The sequence below is a fragment of the Ambystoma mexicanum genome, chromosome 7p, assembly GCF_040938575.1.
Source record: "Ambystoma mexicanum isolate Mex_15411 chromosome 7p, UKY_AmexF1_1, whole genome shotgun sequence".
NCBI classification, from domain to species: Eukaryota; Metazoa; Chordata; class Amphibia; order Caudata; family Ambystomatidae; genus Ambystoma; species Ambystoma mexicanum.
The window spans coordinates 22,915,249-22,938,877 of NC_090939.1; the positions used below are offsets into that span (position 1 = coordinate 22,915,249).

Here is a 23,629-nt window from a genome sequence, read left to right on the forward strand (position 1 = left end):
TCCGTAGCATGTAACACTATGCCTTAGTTCTGGAGGAGTCGGTTTAACCACGGACGGCCATTAGCCCGGTCGGAGTTGTTCCAGGAGAAGAGTTACGTACGTTCCGTCCCGTACCTTGAAATATGGGGTTTGGGGGGGGAGGTTGGGGAATTTCAAGGGATGTATGGTTGGATTGTAAAGTTATGATGGGCATTTGCCCAAAAGTTGACACGCTGTAGAAACCTCTTGTTACCATTAAATGCCAATAAAATTTGATTTAAAAAAATAAAAAAATAAAAAAGTTAGTGCAACACTGAATAAAAAGGATATTGGGGTAATGGCAATCTGTGAAAATACTTTCTTGGATGTAAACTTTGATGTCTTTTTCAATTCAAAACTTCATGTTTTAACATATGGGCAATTGCCTTCTAATTTATCATTGCAAGAATGTACAAAACGCATTTGGTGTTATTACAAGTTGGGCGGTGCGGATTAAAAGCGGCAGTATTACTTATACTGCCACATTACTGCACTGCTCAACTATAGGTTTGGGTGGTTCAGTAATGTGAGTATTCACCTCCAGCCATGAGCTGGAGTTAAATCCGCCAGATTTCTGCCATATTTCAGCAGAATTACTGCTCCGGAATGACCACTGCGGCAATTCCACCGAAAATGCCCAATTGAGTCATGTGGACTAAAACAAAATGGGCATTTACACTGCCACTGCCACTTCTAATCCAGCGGTAATACCGCTGGACCAAGTGGCGGTAACGGTAATAGAGTTTGGTGGCATCTGGGAAGATTTACCACCCAGATACCACCAAACCTGTAATGATGCCCATTGTCTTGGCTCAGTCCAGTTTGGCACGTGCCCATTAGATGGATCCAGCAGGCTTCCCTTTGCCGAAGTTTTAATTCTGTATTACCTCTTATAGCAGGTGGATCTACTGTTGCTAATCCCATACATTTTTAAAGGTCAACAGGGGTATCGAAATGCTGGTAGTGCGTTACCATCGGATAATTAGGATCAGCATTCTGTATTGCTGGCATGTGTCCAGGATCCGAACCTTGAGCTGTTGAATGGTTCTCCCAATGTACAATTAGTTACAATGGCATTTAATGCCATAAATTACAAACTTGGGGCCTCATTACAAGTAGGACGGTAAGGGTTAACGGTCACCGGTAACGAGACCGGTGCCGTTAAACCCTTACCGCCCTACCACGAGTTCCCTTTGCGGGTCCTTCCATAACGCCTGCTTTTAGCAGGCGTTAAGGACGGGACCCGCAAAGGGACTTTAGAGCTAATAACGGTACCGTAATTTACGGTACCATTATTAGTGCCTTCCCCATTCCCATTGAACCCTATGGGGGCTCAAATGGGAATGGGGAAGGCCCCTGGTGAATGGGGAATTACCGGTCCCGCCAACCTTGGAATGGACCGGTAATTGCTCCATTCACCAGGGCGGAATTGGAACGAGTTTGGAGGCAGCCATGCCACAAATAGCGGCATGGTTACCTCCAAACTCGGAATGAGGCCCTTGGTGTTACAATTAATACGTCTTTTGTTTACTGCCAAATGGTAATAGAACATTATCCGTTTTGTCCGTTATTTGTGGACATACTTTACAGTTTCTGCATTTATGGTTGGCAGCCAGTGTCAGTAAGTTCCAAAATGATTCACTAGAGTCTAGTGCATTTTGCTTCTTTGGTTTTAGAAAACTGGGGGTGGTCCTATTCTTGATTGTCACTACATTGCAAAAGGTTGTAGATGGTTTAGAGTAAAGATATTTAGGACATTTCTAGAGGCTGTTTCTGATTCTATAGTGGCCCTTACTGTATGGTGTGATTAGTTTGATGAGATTCCGATAGCTGCCCCACATTAACTCTGGTTCCTTAGGTCTGTCAAGCAGTAACCGGGGTCTTGTTTTTAAACTGGCTCTGGTTAGAGCTTGCATCAGAACCTGCTTATTATATCCTCTTTGCTTGAAATTGTTACCAGTATTCATCAGATGTTTACTAAATTCTAGATTATCACTACAATTTCTTTACAATTTATTTTAATTTTCAATATTTCTCCATAAGGCTACAATTGATACAGCACAATTTGGTAAGAAAACACATCAGTGTTTGATATATGTTTTGTATGACTTTTTTCCATGAATATGTGGTTTCAATAGAGTTGAACCAGTTGAGAGGGTAATGGGTAATTACCGGGTCATTACGGCATTGTCGGACCCGGTAATTGCCCTTTCACGGGTGCCGGAATTGAGTAATTTCCATTCCCATTTGAGCCCCATATGGCTCAATGGGAATGGGGATGCCTGTAGCACTGGCACTGTTCATAACGGTACCGGTGATACAGGCATGCTGTGCTCGTGGGTGCAGCTCTGCCCACCAGGTAAGACTTGGCGGGCAGAAAGGCACCCGCGAGCACAGCTCGTAGTTTGCCGGTCCGGATACAACGGCACTGGCAAGTTTAGCGGTGTCGTCGTATCTGGACCGGCAAACTTGTAATGAGCCCTTATGTCTAATTAGGTGCTTTTGTCAGTCTAACTTTTTTGTTATAAACTGTGCTTGGTTTTGGGAATTTTTATATGTGAACAAGTGACCGGTCGGCTGCGAAACACGTCATGTGGATTTCTTTTTCTTGTCTGTATTTTTATATTTTCTTTTTTTAGCGATATGGAATTAAGATGTATGTCTAACTCATGTGGGTGCTGCTTCTATTATGGTTGGTCCCCAGACTGTGCTTTAATGGCAATGGAATGTTGGTGCCTCTCCTCTGAGTTTTCACACACACACATATGTATATATATATATATATATATATATATATATATATATATATATTCAGTGAAATAAACGTTGTTAAAGTGTTAAAGGGACGTTATGATTACAAGTAAAATCCCAGAAAATTGCCAGTTATGGTAAGCCAAGCAACCATAACTCGCGCCACCACTATTCACTGCTAAGACTATCACAAATATCATGACATCACCTGTCTAGGCCACTTGTTTTTGGTCACTGACAGAGAGAATTTTAAAATTCAAATAAGCAGGCCTCAAACACACAATTCATTTGTGTACATGATGATGAACTCTAATGTTATTGCCATGTTCTGGTGATGTTTCTTTCCTCCTCACTGGAGTTTCCCTGTATGTGCCTCAGATTTCTATGCATTGTGGCTCTTCATGTGTATTGTTTGTACTATCCACAAGTGTGTGGTAAGTCTTGTATTGTTACGTTGAGAGGTTCTGGAATGGAGTAGATTTTCAGTTGACGTCTGGTTGTTGTCAGCGCCTGCTGTCGCGTAGTCTTATGCTAATAAAATCTGATATAATCATCAAATGGCGTTAGAAATCATTTAACACTAATAATTCCAAGTTTAACATTAGTCAACATTCGGATAAGCTTGCATGTATTATTTTACTGGCCAATATTACCAGATTAAAAATACTGTACTTCTATGGTGCATGCTGCACCCATGCCTGTGTATGTATTATCAGGTTGCTGTATTAACAACACGCCAATATAACATTTTTTTTTAAATGAGTATATTTTTAAATATATTAATTAGTTCATGAGAGGTCTCTCGATCACCACTGATATGTTGCTACCAACATTGTAAACCCAACCTCTTGTAGTGACTTTTCATCGGTGATGCCATAAATAACATTTGTGATGTCATCTTTGATGTTCTGTGTGTTAGTCTTAGCAGTGGGGGAACCCAGACGTGGACTCCCTGCTCACTGTGCTCAGAGAGGCACAGCTTCTCCTCACTGATGAGGTCCAACAAGGCTGAAACACGTGTATGGGGTTGCTTTTGGTACTCTTGTTCAGAGAGGAATTGCCATAGCATTTCAGTGCTGGACTGCCAATATGGGTGGGACAAAGACTGATATGCAAATGGATATTTCCCATCTGTGAAAGGTACAGTGACCAAAAAGTGATGGCTGCGAACTCTCAAAGTGGAGAGGGGCGCCTGCTATCTTTTTTGAAAATGAGTCTTAGCAGTGCACGGTGGTGGCGTGAGTTATGGTTGCTTAGCTCACCATAACTGGCGAATTTCAGGTTTTTTTATTTGACTTGTAACCATAACCTCCCTTTAACAAAGTTTTTTACTAAATTTTCATAGCAAAGGACTTTTAAACCTCATAAACCCACGGAACGGAGAGGGGGAGCAGAGGTGGTCTACCATGGTCCACTGAAGGCAGTGAAAGGTGAGCTGCCACTTTACCCGCACACCGGTATCTCAATCCACTTAAACTGCTACAGAGGGATTTGGCGGCAGTGTTCTTGCGTCCCTAGAGTGAGATGGACATGCGGATATCGGGTGAAAATGCCGGGAAAGGTAACGGATAGAACTAAGAAGTACAATTTAAGAAACAACAAATCATATGGCAAGACATATCTCCACTCACGTATTCCACGCAAAAGGAAGGATGAGGGTGAAGAGACTTCAACGACTAGTGGAACCGACGAACAACTCTGGGGAGGTCTCTGTCAAGCAAGAACCGGGACATAATAGGAATTCAACTATTCAGTCAGAAGCCTCTGTCCCTTCTAGAGTGAGGACAGTTGGTAAAAAGGTCAGCAAAAGACAAAGAAGAAAGCAGCAAAAGGCTGGCCCTTGGGTCATTCAGGAAACACAAATGAACAACTCATCAGTGTGTGGGGATTTGGATGAAGCAAGTATCCAAGCACTGGCCCCCCCTCCTAATGACACACGGGTAGAGGTACAAAACCATGTTAATCATCTGGTAGTAAACAAGGGGAAAAGGTGGGTGCAGGTGCAACTGGGGCCTGGTGAGTTCGTAAGCCCGGCAGCGGCCTTGGACCCCTTATGTTTAACTATAATCGCGAAAGCCCTAACTAAATCCAATATAGACCGAACAGACGTGCTACCGCTTTTTGCTAAAATTCCATCTTTACGCCCATTACAATCACGTGATTTTGATTTTATTCAGCCTTTGGGCGAGAGACATGATTGTATGACCAAGTTACATTGTATGCTCCCTGAGACTGCTCTCTTGGTCAGAACACATAAGGACTCTACTGTCTATTTAGGGGGTGACTTGGACACAGGGCCTCCAAAAGCCTCAGTAGATGGTTGTAAAGAGCTGACACAGTTGCAGAGCCCTCAGCCGAATACAAATGATGAACCCTTTGATAATAATGAGGGGTGGAAATGGCGGAAGGGGCTCCTAGAAGGTGTGGCAGCACCCATTACCTGCCGGAGTACCAGAGGCATTTCACACTCTGTAAATGGTCCGACGCTGTCTCGGCTTACTCAGTGCCTTACTCAGTGCCTTACTCTGTGCCCTACTCAGTGCCTTACTCTGTGCCTTGCTCAGTGCCTCACTCAGTGCCTTAGTCGGTGCCTCACTCAGTGCCTCACTCAGTGCCTTACTCAGTGCCTTATATGTATGTTACAGGAGACGTGGATATGTTCCCCTTACTCTCTGGACGAATATGTGATATACCAACAGCTGGCAGTAAAAGGGTCGGTGGGCCGCCCCTCTGGCATTGCTGAGCGGTCTGATTGTAAAATTGGGCTTGCAATGGAGGTAACGTTGCACACAATGGAATCATCATGGTCCATGTTGCTTATTAATGTGCACGATCCCCTGGGAGGGGCCCACACAAATTATGTTTTTGATGCCATAGATGAGATTCTCTGGAGTTGGGCCCTCCGAGATAAACAAGATTTCATCTTTATTGGGGGTGACCTGAGTGTGGGGTGATGCCACTTTTGCAAACCTGCCTCCTGTTTATAGTATGATTTGCAACTGTAGAAATGTACAAGGGACAAAGTGGGTACACTACTTGTCGGATTGGGATTGGTTGAACGGGTAGTGATAGTCCGGGGCAGGTCACCTGGCGGATGGGGGTCAAAATCTGCCACATTGGATTACTGCTGTGGTAATAACACGCTGTATGAAAGTGTGAATGACTTTCAGGTTATGGCAAAGCACTGCTTAGTTTGTATATAGATTGCTGTGTAGGGCGGAAAGCCCAGGGGATTGGTGAGGTGGGCACAAATCATGCAAAAAACCAAATGATTTGGTCAGCAGGAAATATTCAAAAAGCTTGCGCAGCTATTCAACCTGCCCCCTTTCCAGCCGCAAGCCTGCGCTTGCCTAAATTTACAGCAACCGAAATGGAGGATTGTTTGAAGGTTATGGCTCCGAGTTGGAATTCAGCCGGGCAAGCTGAGGGGTGTTAAGGGGAATGCTGTGAATGGTGGAGGCGACCCTGGGATTCCAGCCCTGAAGCACAGTCTCCGGAGGGAAATCCGCCATTTAAAAAATCATGGGAAGATGTCGGAAGGTAGCGCTGGCCTGAGTGAGAAGTGTAAAAATGTGCATCGAACCAGGGTGAAAAGCCACAATTTGGAGAAGCAGAATCTAAACTTGCAACGTATGGCTGGGGTGTTGCGTAAAAAGAATACACTATGGCAAGGGGTAGTAAAGATTGTCAATCCTATACCTGAACAAGTGTGGGGGACCTTTACTGGTGGCAAAATGTACGATGACGCTTTGGGCTGTAGAGTTTGGAACCCAGTGAAGGAGGAAAACCAAGAGTGGACTTTGCCATTTAGCTGGCAAAGTCTATATGATCAGATTAAGAACTTAAAAAGCTCTAGAGCTCCAGGGCCTAACGGCTGGCAGCAGCTGTCCTGAAGCCAGATCCTAAAGGCTGGGCTACGATCCCGCTGCACCTCTATAGGAAGGTATGCAATGAAAGAGAACTCCCCCATACTACCTGTATATAAGGAGGGTGAGCCTCTCACCTGAGAACTAGAGGTCACTGTCCTGCTAGACATCAGCAGCATTGCTTTTGCATCTTATGTGATGGTGGAGTTACAGTCCTTGGCAGTGGCTAATAATTTGCTTCATAGGTTCCAAACTGGATTTTGGCCCCGGGGCAAATACAATATATGACATCAGGTTGTTGGATGCACTAACCTCACGTGCCGGTGCCAGAGGAAATCCCCCACTATATGTAGTATAGATTGATTTGTACTCTGCTTTCAAATCAATCAATTGCTTCATATTGTGGAACAAACTGGAGAACATGGGCTGTCCCAGAAGGCTACTTGAAATGATTGTAGCCCTACATAGCGATGACTCTACTCAGATTGGTTTGGGGGATGGTGCAATGTTGTTAGAAAGAATGCGGATCATTAGGGGGCAAAGCAGGGGTGCACGTCGGTTGGATCGGAGTGCCAAACACTCCCCTAAAATTGGTCAAACTGTTGGTACATCCATGTTATATGCATACGATTTGATTATGTTCAGTCCTACATTTCTGGGTGTGAAGAGCTTAATCAATGAATTAGAGGGCAACATGGGGGAAAACGAGGTCAATGCTGTTTTCCAATAAAAAGGTGAACTGAGTGGTGCTGTACTCTGGGCCGGGAATGCTGGGATATACGGAACAATACCCGAGTACTAATCCCCATGCAAAGAGTATTGAAACAAAGATCAGGAAAGCTAAACAAATGATATCATTGACCTATGCATGTTCGGTACAGCATGCGGGGCATTGGTTGCTTGCTATGTTAACTTGATGCAGACAGCGGTTCTGCCATAGTCTATTGTATGGTCTGGAAGCTTTGGAAAAGAAAGACTATGGCTGCTTGGATAAAATGTAGGCGTCGTTTTGATGCAGAATTCTAGGCCTGCCGTCCCCCATCTCAACTTGAGTTGGGTCTACTGTCTAGGGGGGCATTCGCCCTGAAGAGGCGGGGCCTCTTATACATTAAAGCTAGAATACATTTGAGGTTTCCTTTCTAGGAAGCAATCCGGCTTATTATGTTGGCTGAGCCAGGTAAAACAGGAGATCGTAATGCACGGCTTAATATTACCGTTTTTTTAAAGGATTGACTGAATCCCTGATTTCTCGAAATGCCAACATTTTGATTTCCTGAAAAGAATATTTGTGAATAAAATAAACAAGTTGGACTGGATAAAAAATCTAGATAATTTGGCTACACTGAAAAACGATACAGCAGTATCTGTGATTACCCACGATTTTCGGAACCTTGAAAAGTATCTTATACTATGCCTTAACCTGCAGATTGCGTTTATTGATGAGGGTTAATCATCTGCCGTTAAGCCCAGTCTGGGGGTCTAGATGGAAGGTTGCCTTCACCGCCAGATACTGCAGAATCTGTGAATCAATAAGACATGTATTTACGAGCTGCTCTAACTTAGAGGCGTGCTATGTAATTGTATATGGCAGCTTACAACATAAACTAGAATCAATGAGAACAACCCATCCTGCCACATGCAGAGCTGGAGCAGGAGCTCCCCGCAGCACAGAAGCCAGCGAGGGAAGCCAGCGAGGGAAGCCAGCGAGGGAAGCCAGCGAGGGAAGCCAGCCAGCGAGGGAAGCCAGCGAGGGAAGCCAGCCAGCGAGGGAAGCCAGCGAGGGAAGCCAATGAGGGAAGCCAGTGAGGGAAGCCAGCGAGGGAAGCCAGCGAGGGAAGCCAGCGAGGGAAGCCAATGAGAGAAGCCAGCGAGGGAAGCCAATGAGGGAAGCCAGCGAGGGAAGCCAGCGAGGGAAGCCAATGAGAGAAGCCAGCGAGGGAAGCCAGCGAGGAAGCCAGCGAGGGAAGCCAATGAGAGAAGCCAGCGAGGGAAGCCAGCGAGGGAAGCCAGCGAAGGAAGCCAGCGAGGGAAGCCAGCGAGGGAAGCCAGCGAGCGAGGGATGCCAGCGAGGGAAGCCAGCGAGGGAAGCCAGCGAGGGAAGCCAGCGAGCGAGGGATGCCAGCGAGGGAAGCCAGCGAGGGAAGCCAGCGAGGGAAGCCAATGAGGGAAGCCGTGAGGGAAGCCAGCGAGGGAAGCCAGCGAGGGAAGCCAGCGAGGGAAGCCAATGAGAGAAGCCAGCGAGGGAAGCCAATGAGGGAAGCCAGCGAGGGAAGCCAGCGAGGGAAGCCAATGAGAGAAGCCAGCGAGGGAAGCCAGCGAGGAAGCCAGCGAGGGAAGCCAATGAGAGAAGCCAGCGAGGGAAGCCAGCGAGGGAAGCCAGCGAGGGAAGCCAGCGAGCGAGGGATGCCAGCGAGGGAAGCCAGCGAGGGAAGCCAGCGAGGGAAGCCAATGAGGGAAGCCAGTAAGGGAAGCCAGCGAGGGAAGCCAGCGAGGGAAGCCAGCGAGGGAAGCCAATGAGAGAAGCCAGCGAGGGAAGCCAATGAGGGAAGCCAGCGAGGGAAGCCAGCGAGGGAAGCCAATGAGAGAAGCCAGCGAGGGAAGCCAGCGAGGAAGCCAGCGAGGGAAGCCAATGAGAGAAGCCAGCGAGGGAAGCCAGCGAGGGAAGCCAGCGAAGGAAGCCAGCGAGGGAAGCCAGCGAGGGAAGCCAGCGAGCGAGGGATGCCAGCGAGGGAAGCCAGCGAGGGAAGCCAGCGAGGGAAGCCAGCGAGCGAGGGATGCCAGCGAGGGAAGCCAGCGAGGGAAGCCAGCGAGGGAAGCCAATGAGGGAAGCCAGTGAGGGAAGCCAGCGAGGGAAGCCAGCGAGGGAAGCCAGCGAGGGAAGCCAATGAGAGAAGCCAGCGAGGGAAGCCAATGAGGGAAGCCAGCGAGGGAAGCCAGCGAGGGAAGCCAATGAGAGAAGCCAGCGAGGGAAGCCAGCGAGGAAGCCAGCGAGGGAAGCCAATGAGAGAAGCCAGCGAGGGAAGCCAGCGAGGGAAGCCAGCGAAGGAAGCCAGCGAGGGAAGCCAGCGAGGGAAGCCAGCGAGCGAGGGATGCCAGCGAGGGAAGCCAGCGAGGGAAGCCAGCGAGGGAAGCCAGCGAGCGAGGGATGCCAGCGAGGGAAGCCAGCGAGGGAAGCCAATGAGGGAAGCCAGTGAGGGAAGCCAGCGAGGGAAGCCAGCGAGGGAAGCCAGCGAGGGAAGCCAATGAGAGAAGCCAGCGAGGGAAGCCAATGAGGGAAGCCAGCGAGGGAAGCCAGCGAGGGAAGCCAATGAGAGAATCCAGCGAGGGAAGCCAATGAGAGAAGCCAGCGAGGGAAGCCAGCGAGGAAGCCAGCGAGGGAAGCCAATGAGAGAAGCCAGCGAGGGAAGCCAGCGAGGGAAGCCAGCGAGGGAAGCCAGCGAGCGAGGGATGCCAGCGAGGGAAGCCAGCAAGGGAAGCCAGCGAGGGAAGCCAGCGAGCGAGGGATGCCAGCGAGGGAAGCCAGCGAGGGAAGCCAGCGAGGGAAGCCAATGAGGGAAGCCAGTGAGGGAAGCCAGCGAGGGAAGCCAGCGAGGTAAGCCAGCGAGGGAAGCCAATGAGAGAAGCCAGCGAGGGAAGCCAATGAGGGAAGCCAGCGAGGGAAGCCAATGAGAGAAGCCAGCGAGGAAGCCAGCGAGGGAAGCCAATGAGAGAAGCCAGCGAGGGAAGCCAGCGAGGGAAGCCAGCGAAGGAAGCCAGCGAGGGAAGCCAGCGAGGGAAGCCAGCGAGCGAGGGATGCCAGCGAGGGAAGCCAGCGAGGGAAGCCAGCGAGGGAAGCCAGCGAGCGAGGGATGCCAGCGAGGGAAGCCAGCGAGGGAAGCCAGCGAGGGAAGCCAATGAGGGAAGCCAGTGAGGGAAGCCAGCGAGGGAAGCCAGCGAGGGAAGCCAATGAGAGAAGCCAGCGAGGGAAGCCAATGAGGGAAGCCAGCGAGGGAAGCCAGCGAGGGAAGCCAATGAGAGAAGCCAGCGAGGGAAGCCAGCGAGGAAGCCAGCGAGGGAAGCCAATGAGAGAAGCCAGCGAGGGAAGCCAGCGAGGGAAGCCAGCGAAGGAAGCCAGCGAGGGAAGCCAGCGAGGGAAGCCAGCGAGGGAAGCCAGCGAGCGAGGGATGCCAGCGAGGGAAGCCAGCGAGGGAAGCCAGCGAGGGAAGCCAGCGAGCGAGGGATGCCAGCGAGGGAAGCCAGCGAGGGAAGCCAGCGAGGGAAGCCAATGAGGGAAGCCAGTGAGGGAAGCCAGCGAGGGAAGCCAGCGAGGGAAGCCAGCGAGGGAAGCCAATGAGAGAAGCCAGCGAGGGAAGCCAATGAGGGAAGCCAGCGAGGGAAGCCAGCGAGGGAAGCCAATGAGGGAAGCCAGCGAGGGAAGCCAATGAGAGAAGCCAATGAGAGAAGCCAGCGAGGGAAGCCAATGAGGGAAGCCAGCGAGGGAAGCCAATGAGGGAAGCCAGCGAGGGAAGCCAATGAGAGAAGCCAGCGAGGGAAGCCAATGAGGGAAGCCAGCGAGGGAAGCCAGCGAGGGAAGCCAATGAGAGAAGCCAGCGAGGGAAGCCAATGAGGGAAGCCAGCGAGGGAAGCCAGCGAGGGAAGCCAGCGAGGGAAGCCAATGAGGGAAGCCAGCGAGCGAGGGATGCCAGCGAGGGATGCCAGCGAGGGATGCCAGCGAGGGAAGCCAGCGAGCGAGGGATGCCAGCGAGGGATGCCAGCGAGGGAAGCCAGCGAGGGAAGCCAGCGAGGGAAGCCAATGAGGGAAGCCAGCGAGGGAAGCCAGCGAGCGAGGGATGCCAGCGAGGGATGCCAGCGAGGGAAGCCAGCCAGCGAGGGATGCCAGCGAGGGAAGCCAGCGAGGGAAGGGAAGCCAGCGAGGGATGCCAGCGAGGGAAGCCAGCGAGGTAAACCAGCGAGGGAAGCCAGCGAGGGAAGCCAGCGAGGGAAGCCAGCGAGGGAAGCCAATGAGGGAAGCCAGCGAGGGAAGCCAGCGAGCGAGGGATGCCAGCGAGGGATGCCAGCGAGGGATGCCAGCGAGGGAAGCCAGCGAGCGAGGGATGCCAGCGAGGGATGCCAGCGAGGGAAGCCAGCGAGGGAAGCCAGCGAGGGAAGCCAATGAGGGAAGCCAGCGAGGGAAGCCAGCGAGGGAAGCCAGCGAGCGAGGGATGCCAGCGAGGGATGCCAGCGAGGGAAGCCAGCCAGCGAGGGATGCCAGCGAGGGAAGCCAGCGAGGGAAGGGAAGCCAGCGAGGGATGCCAGCGAGGGAAGCCAGCGAGGTAAACCAGCGAGGGAAGCCAGCGAGGGAAGCCAGCGAGGGAAGCCAATGAGGGAAGCCAGAGAGGGAAGCCAGCGAGGGAAGCCAGCGAGGGAAGCCGACCGCTGCAATTATACATATAATTGGCATAATCCTTAAATCCAAAGCTGCATTTTGATACCAAGCAGCGGTGCCACTATTGATGTGCCCATTACATTATCCCGCTATGAAAACCACCCGCCCATAGCCTATCGTGGGGCACCGGCACGCCTGAGCCGGCCCCAATTTAAGCATCCAAGGAAGGCTTCTGACTGAGCCTGACGTGGCTGGACGTGCGCCCTGCGCCAGGGGCTCTACATGTGCCACCCCCCAGCTAAGTACTAACCCTTGATACTGCATCTCATGATGGCACGGCAATCGCAGAGTAATGGAGGTCTTGGACTCTGTGTTTATCTTTAACATAACCATCATTGATTTCCGAAAATAGGGCCCGCAATGCTTTGCTTATGTTGCCTTCATTTCTTTGTACCACCCTGTCAGCTCTTTAAGGTTTACATTAATATAAACACAGTTTTAGGATGGCTAATATCCTACTATAACACGCTTGCCTGATATGCCAGCTAACATCCAGGCCTGGCAGCCGGTGCGCTTTGCCATCTGAAAGCCACTATCAACCTCCTGTTACTTACCCACCACCATCTAACATGTTCTGTTATCACGTTGACTATCGAATCTAGGCATTGCGAAACCCCAATCTAGATACTAGGCATCTAACCATACGGTACCGTTTACGTTACCGATCCAGGCATTGTTTTAAAGTACTGTGCAACCTGATTCTAGATACTGCTTTCATTGTGATTTTATACTGATCCCGGGTATTGCTAGGAAGTACTGAGAAATCGATTCCATACTCTGCCATCATTTCTAAATCGGTTCCCCTTCTGGGTCCTACCTGCCTGCATGGAGCATCTTTACACGCCGTTCTGTATTGATCCATCTACTACCTCCCTGTGATCAAGCTCGACTAGCATTGACCTGTCACTTCCTAATGCAGTACCACCCATGCCCATGTGATCAAGCTCGACTAGCATTGACCTGTCACTTCCTAATGCAGTACCACCCATGCCCATGTGATCAAGCTCGACTAGCATTGACCCGTCACTTCCTAATGCAGTACCACCCATGCCCATGTGATCAAGCTCGACTAGCATTGACCCGTCACTTCCTAATGCAGTACCACCCATGCCCATGTGATCAAGCTCGACTAGCATTGACCCGTCACTTCCTAATGCAGTACCACCCATGCCCATGTGATCAAGCTCGACTAGCATTGACCTGTCACTTCCTAATGCAGTACCACCCATGCCCATGTGATCAAGCTCGACTAGCATTGACCTGTCACTTCCTAATGCAGTACCACCCATGCCCATGTGATCAAGCTCGACTAGCATTGACCCGTCACTTCCTAATGCAGTACCACCCATGCCCATGTGATCAAGCTCGACTAGCATTGACCTGTCACTTCCTAATGCAGTACCACCCATGCCCATGTGATCAAGCTCGACTAGCATTGACCTGTCACTTCCTAATGCAGTACCACCCATGCCCATGTGATCAAGCTCGACTAGCATTGACCCGTCACTTCCTAATGCAGTACCACCCATGCCCATGTGATCAAGCTCGACTAGCATTGACCCGTCACTTCCTAATGCAGTACCACCCATGCCCATGTGATCAAGCTCGACTAGCATTGACCTGTCACTTCCTAATGCAGTACCACCCATGCCCATGTGATCAAGCTCGACTAGCATTGACCCGTCACTTCCTAATGCAGTACCACCCATGCCCATGTGATCAAGCTCGACTAGCATTGACCCGTCACTTCCTAATGCAGTACCACCCATGCCCATGTGATCAAGCTCGACTAGCATTGACCCGTCACTTCCTAATGCAGTACCACCCATGCCCATGTGATCAAGCTCGACTAGCATTGACCCGTCACTTCCTAATGCAGTACCACCCATGCCCATGTGATCAAGCTCGACTAGCATTGACCCGTCACTTCCTAATGCAGTACCACCCATGCCCATGTGATCAAGCTCGACTAGCATTGACCCGTCACTTCCTAATGCAGTACCACCCATGCCCATGTGATCAAGCTCGACTAGCATTGACCCGTCACTTCCTAATGCAGTGCCACCCATGCCCATGTGATCAAGCTCGACTAGCATTGACCCGTCACTTCCTAATGCAGTGCCACCCATGCCCATGTGATCAAGCTCGACTAGCATTGACCCGTCACTTCCTAATGCAGTGCCACCCATGCCCATGTGATCAAGCTCGACTAGCATTGACCCGTCACTTCCTAATGCAGTACCACCCATGCCCATGTGATCAAGCTCGACTAGCATTGACCCGTCACTTCCTAATGCAGTACCACCCATGCCCATGTGATCAAGCTCGACTAGCATTGACCCGTCACTTCCTAATGCAGTACCACCCATGCCCATGTGATCAAGCTCGACTAGCATTGACCCGTCACTTCCTAATGCAGTACCACCCATGCCCATGTGATCAAGCTCGACTAGCATTGACCCGTCACTTCCTAATGCAGTACCACCCATGCCCATGTGATCAAGCTCGACTAGCATTGACCCGTCACTTCCTAATGCAGTACCACCCATGCCCATGTGATCAAGCTCGACTAGCATTGACCCGTCACTTCCTAATGCAGTACCACCCATGCCCATGTGATCAAGCTCGACTAGCATTGACCCGTCACTTCCTAATGCAGTACCACCCATGCCCATGTGATCAAGCTCGACTAGCATTGACCCGTCACTTCCTAATGCAGTACCACCCATGCCCATGTGATCAAGCTCGACTAGCATTGACCCGTCACTTCCTAATGCAGTACCACCCATGCCCATGTGATCAAGCTCGACTAGCATTGACCCGTCACTTCCTAATGCAGTACCACCCATGCCCATGTGATCAAGCTCGACTAGCATTGACCCGTCACTTCCTAATGCAGTACCACCCATGCCCATGTGATCAAGCTCGACTAGCATTGACCCGTCACTTCCTAATGCAGTACCACCCATGCCCATGTGATCAAGCTCGACTAGCATTGACCCGTCACTTCCTAATGCAGTACCACCCATGCCCATGTGATCAAGCTCGACTAGCATTGACCCGTCACTTCCTAATGCAGTACCACCCATGCCCATGTGATCAAGCTCGACTAGCATTGACCCGTCACTTCCTAATGCAGTACCACGCATGCCCATGTGATCAAGCTCGACTAGCATTGACCCGTCACTTCCCAATGCAGTACCACCCATGCCCATGTGATCAAGCTCGACTAGCATTGACCCGTCACTTCCCAATGCAGTACCACCCATGCCCATGTGATCAAGCTCGACTAGCATTGACCCGTCACTTCCCAATGCAGTACCACCCATGCCCATGTGATCAAGCTCGACTAGCATTGACCCGTCACTTCCCAATGCAGTACCACCCATGCCCATGTGATCAAGCTCGACTAGCATTGACCCGTCACTTCCCAATGCAGTACCACCCATGCCCATGTGATCAAGCTCGACTAGCATTGACCCGTCACTTCCCAATGCAGTACCACCCATGCCCATGTGATCAAGCTCGACTAGCATTGACCCGTCACTTCCCAATGCAGTACCACCCATGCCCATGTGATCAAGCTCGACTAGCATTGACCCGTCACTTCCCAATGCAGTACCACCCATGCCCATGTGATCAAGCTCGACTAGCATTGACCCGTCACTTCCCAATGCAGTACCACCCATGCCCATGTGATCAAGCTCGACTAGCATTGACCCGTCACTTCCCAATGCAGTACCACCCATGCCCATGTGATCAAGCTCGACTAGCATTGACCCGTCACTTCCCAATGCAGTACCACCCATGCCCATGTGATCAAGCTCGACTAGCATTGACCCGTCACTTCCCAATGCAGTACCACCCATGCCCATGTGATCAAGCTCGACTAGCATTGACCCGTCACTTCCCAATGCAGTACCACCCATGCCCATGTGATCAAGCTCGACTAGCATTGACCCGTCACTTCCTAATGCAGTACCACCCATGCCCATGTGATCAAGCTCGACTAGCATTGACCCGTCACTTCCTAATGCAGTACCACCCATGCCCATGTGATCAAGCTCGACTAGCATTGACCCGTCACTTCCTAATGCAGTACCACCCATGCCCATGTGATCAAGCTCGACTAGCATTGACCCGTCACTTCCTAATGCAGTACCACCCATGCCCATGTGATCAAGCTCGACTAGCATTGACCCGTCACTTCCTAATGCAGTACCACCCATGCCCATGTGATCAAGCTCGACTAGCATTGACCCGTCACTTCCTAATGCAGTACCACCCATGCCCATGTTATCAAGCTCGACTAGCATTGACCTGTCACTTCCTAATGCAGTACCACCCATGCCCATGTTATCATGCGTGACTAGCCTGACCCTGTGCTTTCGCCGTTATCTGCTACTGATCTACCTCCATTGATGTCTCACTCTCCTGTCCTCATCTGATAACTGTCGCCTTATTGTTTACCTCGACATTGTGCCTCTGCCTCACTGCCACCACTATGCTACTCTGGCTCACCTTTATCATGTTCCCATTTTGTCTCACACATAACGATGTACCCTGTAGCAGTAATAGCTACATAGCATATACAAACGGCTTAGCTAGCCCTGCCTGCCCAAGGCATCACCCCATAGCCTGCCCTACACCTTTCCTGCCCACTACACCAGCCTTCCCTGTAAGCTACCATCATGCCCGTCCCACCCACAGTAGTGTCCATTCAGCTGACTCTCCAGGCCAAAGTAACATTGATAGACCTAGCATGAGCCCACCTCGCCCGACTCATGGTCGCAGCCCCATTAGACCTACTGTCCAAACAGACATACGCACCACCACTCCCTACTTGACTGAGCGCAATAACAGACTTGGCGCCAGAATCTTCAACAATACTAGGAACTATCCAGCCAACTCGCCCACCAATACCACCAACCTGACGGCAATCTCTAACAACCTGAACCCACTGCCTATAAAAGGAGCACTTCTAAATGTTAGATACCTAGTCGCCCACTCTACAGAGACCGCCAAACTCTTCCTGTCCAGCAACCTGGACTTCCTTGCAGTGACTGAAACCTGGCTGCACGATGGTGCGGGCCCATCTCTAACGTTAGCCATCCCTGACAACTATGCCATCCTCAGAGCAGACAGACCAAGCGCTCGTGGAGGTGGTGTAGCTATCATCTTCAAGTCCTCTCTTGACATTAGACTAGTCACCTCCTCCTCGCTAAAATCATGTAAACACCTCACAGTCAAATGGCAAGCCTCCCCCAAGAGCACTACCACCTTGCATCTAATATACAGACCCCCAGGTCCGCCTGGTGCATTTGAAGAAGATATCACATCCCTAATAGCCGAAAATTCTAAACCCTCAGCTCAAATCATCATCCTTGGGGACTTCAATCTCGGGTTTAACGATCCTCTTGACACCCAGGCCACTTCCTTGTCCACTGCACTATCAGAGCATGGCCTCACACAACTCTGCTCCAAACCCACCCATACGAAAGGTAGGACTCTCGACTGGGTAGCTGCCCTTAACTGCAACATCACCATTAAGGACCCTCTACCACTTGTCTGGTCGGACCACCATCTCCTCTCGCTAGATATCAATATCAATAACCTAGTGCCCAAACAGACTTTTATATCACCGGCCTGCCCAACTAGGAATAAGAGCAATATCACAGCTGAAGCTCTAATACCTCTGGTAGTCCCCAGCCTGAACGCTCTACCAGACACAGATGACTTAAACCTGCTAGTCAACACCTACAGCAACTCCATGGCCAAAGCTATCGACATCATTGCCCCGCTGAAAATGCGCAAAGGTAAACCAAAAGCTCACCTGAACTCTTGGTGCACTCCTGAACTGAAACTTCTCAGACAACAAAAAAGCAAATTAGAAACACTGTGGAAAACTACTCCCTCTACAGATAATAAAACTAAGCTCACTAACATTACCACTCTCTACAGAAATAAGATAATATGTGCTAAAAAAGAATCCTACAACTCTAGGATAACCCAGGCAGGCTCCAGCACGAGAGAACTATTTAATATATTGAAGGAACTTGAAAACCCCAACCCACCTAGAGATACCTGCACTAGGGATAAACCTTGGTGCACAGGCATCCAGAATGCCCTCGCCAATAAAGTCACGGGGCTCCAAACCAAAAATAAACGACAGCAACTCACCTCAAGCTCATCTCCCAGTCCTACCCCACCATCGCTCACTGTTATCAACTCAGGCTTTACTTTCAAAAAGGTAACTATACCCGAAGTACAAAAAATGATTGCCTCCCTGAAACCCTCTAACTGTAAAGGGGACAGCTGCCCCGCCCAGATCATAAAAGACGCAGCCAGGGATCTATCCCTGTTCATCACCAAACTAATAAACCTATCATTAACCAGCAACTCTATCCCAGGTAACTTGAAACAATCATGGGTTCTACCACTGTTAAAAAAACAATCACTTGACCCATCTATACCAACCAACTATAGACCCATCACCGCTGTCCCTTTCTTACTAAAAATCCTAGACAGAGTGGCCTACATACAAATTCAAGAATACCTAGAAACCAAGCAACTACTAGGAATCCGCCAATCGGGCTTTCGTCCTCAACATGGAACAGGAACGGCCCTTGTTGATCTCAAAAGTCAGATTGACGAACTCAAAGATAAAGGTAGGGCTGCCATCCTCCTTCTTTTAGACCTCTCTGCTGCTTTTGACCTGGTTGACCACAAAATCCGTTGTAACCACCTGTCAACGGCAGCACACTTTTCCCATTCGGCTATCTCATGGATCCAATCCTTCCTCGATAACAGGACCATGCAGGGCTTCTCTCCACTAGCAGCGGCCGACCCGATTCCCATCACATGTGGTGTCCCACAAGGTTCCTGTGTTTCGCCCACTTTGTATAACATCTTTACAAAGCCGTTATTCGACAAGCTGTACCATCTGGGTGTCACCTACACCAACTATGCAGATGACACCAGATACTCTTAACTCTATCCGGTAACTACAATACGGACATCAACCGGATCAACAAAGTCTTCTCCATCATTCAGGCATGGATGGCCACACATGGCCTCTGCCTGAATGATGACAAGACTGAATTGCTCCTTGTCGGATCCCCTAATACCATCCAGAAACTTAGTCCCAGCTATACTAACTTCACCATTGACGGTAATACTATTCCCATCGCTAAAAGTGTAAAAACCCTTGGTTTCTATCTACATACCAATACCAACCTATTCAAACACATCAATATGACCGCCTTAGCCACGGCCTACACAGGTGCGCTGATTAGGGCCTGCAGACCGCTGCTATCCATCAATAGCTGCCTCGCACTAGCCAGAGCACTTATTCAGTTCAAACTTGACTACTGCAATGGCTTATATGCAGGTGCAAACAAATCCGTAATCAACAAATTACAGGTCCTCCAAAACAACACACTCTGAGCTGCTCTTAACATTCCTAGGAGACAACACATTTCTGCTATTAGAAAATCATGTAAATGGCTTTCCATCCAACAAAAAGTCGATCTAAAAACTATCTGCCTCACTTACAAAGCCCTCAACCACCTTGCCACGCCCTATCTAACAGACAAATTTACCTTGAAACCCACCACCAGAATCACTAGATCCACCAACACACTAAGCCTGGTGGTGCCTAAATATTCCCCCAAAAGAGCCGGCGGATCCAGCTTCCCGGTCTTAGCCGCCCAACTTAGGAACACACTTCCACTTGACATCAAATCCATCCCTACCTTTCAACCATTTAGAACCCAGGTCATCACCTGGCTACTGAACAAATAACGAACACCTCCCCAGGTCCTTTGGGACACCTCACATACACACCAGAATACACCCACTACCACTGCACGCCCTATGACACAGCCTCCATATATCCATCTCTTATGTACTCATTACAAATGTATTGTGAAATTTTACACCTCTGACTGCTCGTGTATCCATTTTATATTTGTAAACTGTATAAATTTGGCACTATTGCTCATATGTATATACTTGCCATGTAACCATATTCTTGAGCGCCCATATACCCCTGGGTCTGGAGCGATTTATAAATAAAAAAAACAAACAAACAAATCAGAATTCTGGACTTATTGCCTGAATTCGCATACTGTCTCTACTCAACTACCGTTATTCCTGATATGGTTATGTATTTCCCCTATTCTTAGACCTATTAATTCCAAAGTTTTCCGCAGTTTTCCAAAGTCTTCCGAAGTATTAAAGTATTGAAGTAATGAGAGAATTCAGTACAGCATTCAGAAGCCTGCCGGAAATGAAGTTTGTATCTAAAAACGGAAATGAATTCAATTTTATTGCATTGTTTTAGATTATTGATTTGTATGTTTGTAAAATGTGTAATGTATTGTGTGTATTATTATAAACTATATCACAATAAAGTATTATTATTAAAAACAGAAGCACAGCGGACAACAGAACATTTTGTACCCTTCTAATAACAAAAACATACACATAAACCAACATTACTAATATATACCACACCCAAATATACATCTGAACAAAATTCAATATTTAGAAATGTACAAATACATTTTTCATTTAGCACACAATATTATAGAATGTACCAAAAACAAAGCATAACTGTACATTATCAGTTTAGTAGAACTCTTCATACGCACGAACGTACACCAGCAGCACATTGGAAAATAACCTCTTACCAAAGAGTAAGTACACATTATTTATTTTTCTATTATTACTATTCATTATATAAACATTTCTCAGATGCAAATATTACAATTTTTTATTTTGATAGAAATGGCAAACACACTTGAGTGGCTAGTAGAAAACTTTCCCAAAGACGAAATGAGTGATGACAACATCTTTAATGGTACATAAATCTTTGAATGCAAACAAATCATATAACTTACAGAGCTTATTGAAATAATAATAATATTTTTTTTTATAGTACACACCACATTATGCAGGACCTGAAGAACCAGAAACACATTTCCAATACCCAACTCTACAGAATTAAATCAGGAACTTGTATTTGAAAATGGATGAACTCGGCAATAACTTTAAAGAACTTGTAATTTATGTGAAAAATCATGTAAATAGAAATGTTGATCATCACTGCCCTGCTTGTTCCTGTCTCCTTTGCCCCCAGCAATCACCCAAATCAAATTTAGAAAACAAATGACATATTTGACTTTATAGAAACTCCAAATACTCCCATTTATGTTTCTCACTCTGATACCCCATCCCTTTCATAAATTAAGTTATGTTTATGATATGAATATCTTGTATATATTGTCAATAAATATATTTTTTTAAACTCCAACTCCAATTAATAGTCTGTGTACTGTAGGAATGTTCGTGTCCGCTCACTGATTGTCCGACGTTCGCGGATGTCGCGCCTAGTCCGGGCATGTCCAGTCTCGCATGACCAACTTTTAATTAGTCCGTGAACGTGCACGGATGTCTCTGCACATGCGCCCATCTGCTTTCGTCGCTGTGGTCCGCGTTATCATGTGACCATTCCCGTGCGGCATACTGAAGTGTCCACGATTGTTGTCCCAGCTTTACAGACATTTTGAAACTACATTTCTGGCCAATCTAGGAAGTTCCAAGTCAAAAAACGTTACCATTCCCCACCTCCTAGCAGAATTTCTAACACTTCTAGCAACTTTCTACAACTTTTTATGCTGTTTTGTGTTCGGCGACGTCAGCAAACATCTGATGGTATTGCGGACGTCCCCGGACAGCGTCATGTGACCACGCCCATGATCAGCGTCCTTGCTCCACAGACATTTTGAAACTGCATTTTCGGCCAATCTAGGAAGTTTGAAGTTGAATGTTTACCCTTCCAGAGCTCCTAGAGCCATTCTCAGTTGATCTCTCAACTTTTTACAACTTTCCAAGGCCTATTTTGGACACCGTAGTCCGCAGAGACTAGAAAAGACTGCGTACGGTTCCTCTCAATGGTCCTACCCATTACTTTTAGTCATACTCAATCTGGCAGTCCATGAGAGAGCACTTGCTTCGCAGAACTACTTGCAAAACTCTTTCAAAACTTGCTATTTCACTGGAAATTGCATCAGTCTTGGACATCCCTTCTCCACAGGGGCCACCACCACCAGCTGGATGGCCCAGACTGGGGAACAGGCATGCTAATGCACAAGAGGATCAAGAGGAAGAGGAAGATGAGGTAGAGGAAGTACCTACCTCCAGCACCCAGAAAGAATCATGGGTGTTGTGGATTTTTACAACAATTGGAGAGGTACCAAAGGCTTGGGCTGCTTGTGGGAAATGCAGTGAGTGTGGAGACTTTTTTATTTGACAAGACGCCACTCAGACTTCCTTATTGTTTGATGGTTGTGGCTTGCTCCCATCGTAGATTTAGGCTTAGATCAGGTGTTTTTCCACCCTATCTATGCAGTTTAATAAACACCCTTGAACTGTGATCACTTGTGTCTGTCTATCCTTGATACCATGCCTTCCTTACACGTCCTTCACTCCCAAGATAAGAAATGTACAGCAAGTTCAGCACAGCCGGTGAGTCAGAGAAAAGTGATAATAAACCAAACTGTACTGGGCGTAGGGTTGCAAGCGGCAACATTTCAACAAAGAACTTGTGTTTATGAACTTTAAAAAAGCCCAGTTAAGGTCCAGGTGCAGTGGGGTCTTGCGCTACGTGGGCACTCATTCGAAAGACTCTGACCGGGACCTATTTTGAAACCGTAAGAACCAAGAGGCCTTCAAAGGGGTCATACGAGGGTCAAGCAAACCCCCTCGTACAATTGAAAGTCTTTGACACATGGAGGAAAGCAAAGTGCATTGGGGAAAGACAAGTGCATGTTATTGTCTGAACAAGAGTTGTGTGTAGCCTGACTAAGGCGGAGACTGTCTTGTGAACTGTGGCAAATGTGAACCCCACGGAGGGATGCCAAGGGGAAGCAAGAGTGAATCCTGTGTTCTGATAAAGCAAGTTGAAAATTGTGATGTCCAGAGTGAACCCGGCCGAGGGATGTCCACACGGAATGATTGTTGAACTTGTGATTGAAATGTCATAGTGAACCCGACAGAGGGAGGCCAACCCTGAGAGAAGGATTGAAGCCTGACAGAGGGGGATCCTAAGCCAAAAAGTAATCACCCAACGTGAAAGATTTATTGAAGGAACTTTTTGTTTGCTTTGGCACTTCAGGTCCTCTGAGGCAAGAGACTTTGGGTAACAGAGACTTCACCACAAAGGGCCCTGATGTTTTGGAACTGGCTGTAACCTTGTGCTGGCGAGGCCCGGGACTGCGCTGTGCTCAAGAGTCCTGCCTTGTCCCGTGCTTAATGCGTGGGGAAGGGAGACCCCAGCCATACCATCCTGACTTATCATTTTGGGAACACTTCTTTCTTTTCTGGTGAATATCATCCCACACTATTGTGTAACTTAGCAGTGAGGATTGGCAATAGTTTTTTTTAGTACAGGCCCTTTTTATTTGTCAAGACACCACAAGGACTGTCTTATTATTATTTGATGGTCGATGCTTGATCCAATCTTAGGTTTAGGTTTAGATTAGGCGTTTTTCTCACCCATTCATAG

At 48.5% G+C, this 23,629-nt stretch overlaps 3 protein-coding genes across 3 annotated transcripts in view; all 3 read left to right on the forward strand.

The window, feature by feature from the left end:
* Window positions 1-23,629, forward strand: part of LOC138525627 (zinc finger protein 268-like) — a 395,809-nt gene that overhangs the window by 243,019 nt on the left and 129,161 nt on the right. The window lies entirely within an intron of this gene.
* Window positions 10,484-10,903, forward strand: LOC138525873 (octapeptide-repeat protein T2-like). Its single transcript, XM_069636162.1, has one exon. It carries the CDS (start codon window positions 10,484-10,486, stop codon window positions 10,901-10,903), a length of 420 nt encoding a protein of 139 aa, XP_069492263.1.
* On the forward strand, window positions 11,465-11,998 carry LOC138525874 (octapeptide-repeat protein T2-like). Its single transcript, XM_069636163.1, has one exon. The coding sequence runs from the start codon at window positions 11,465-11,467 to the stop codon at window positions 11,996-11,998; it is 534 nt and encodes a 177-aa protein (XP_069492264.1).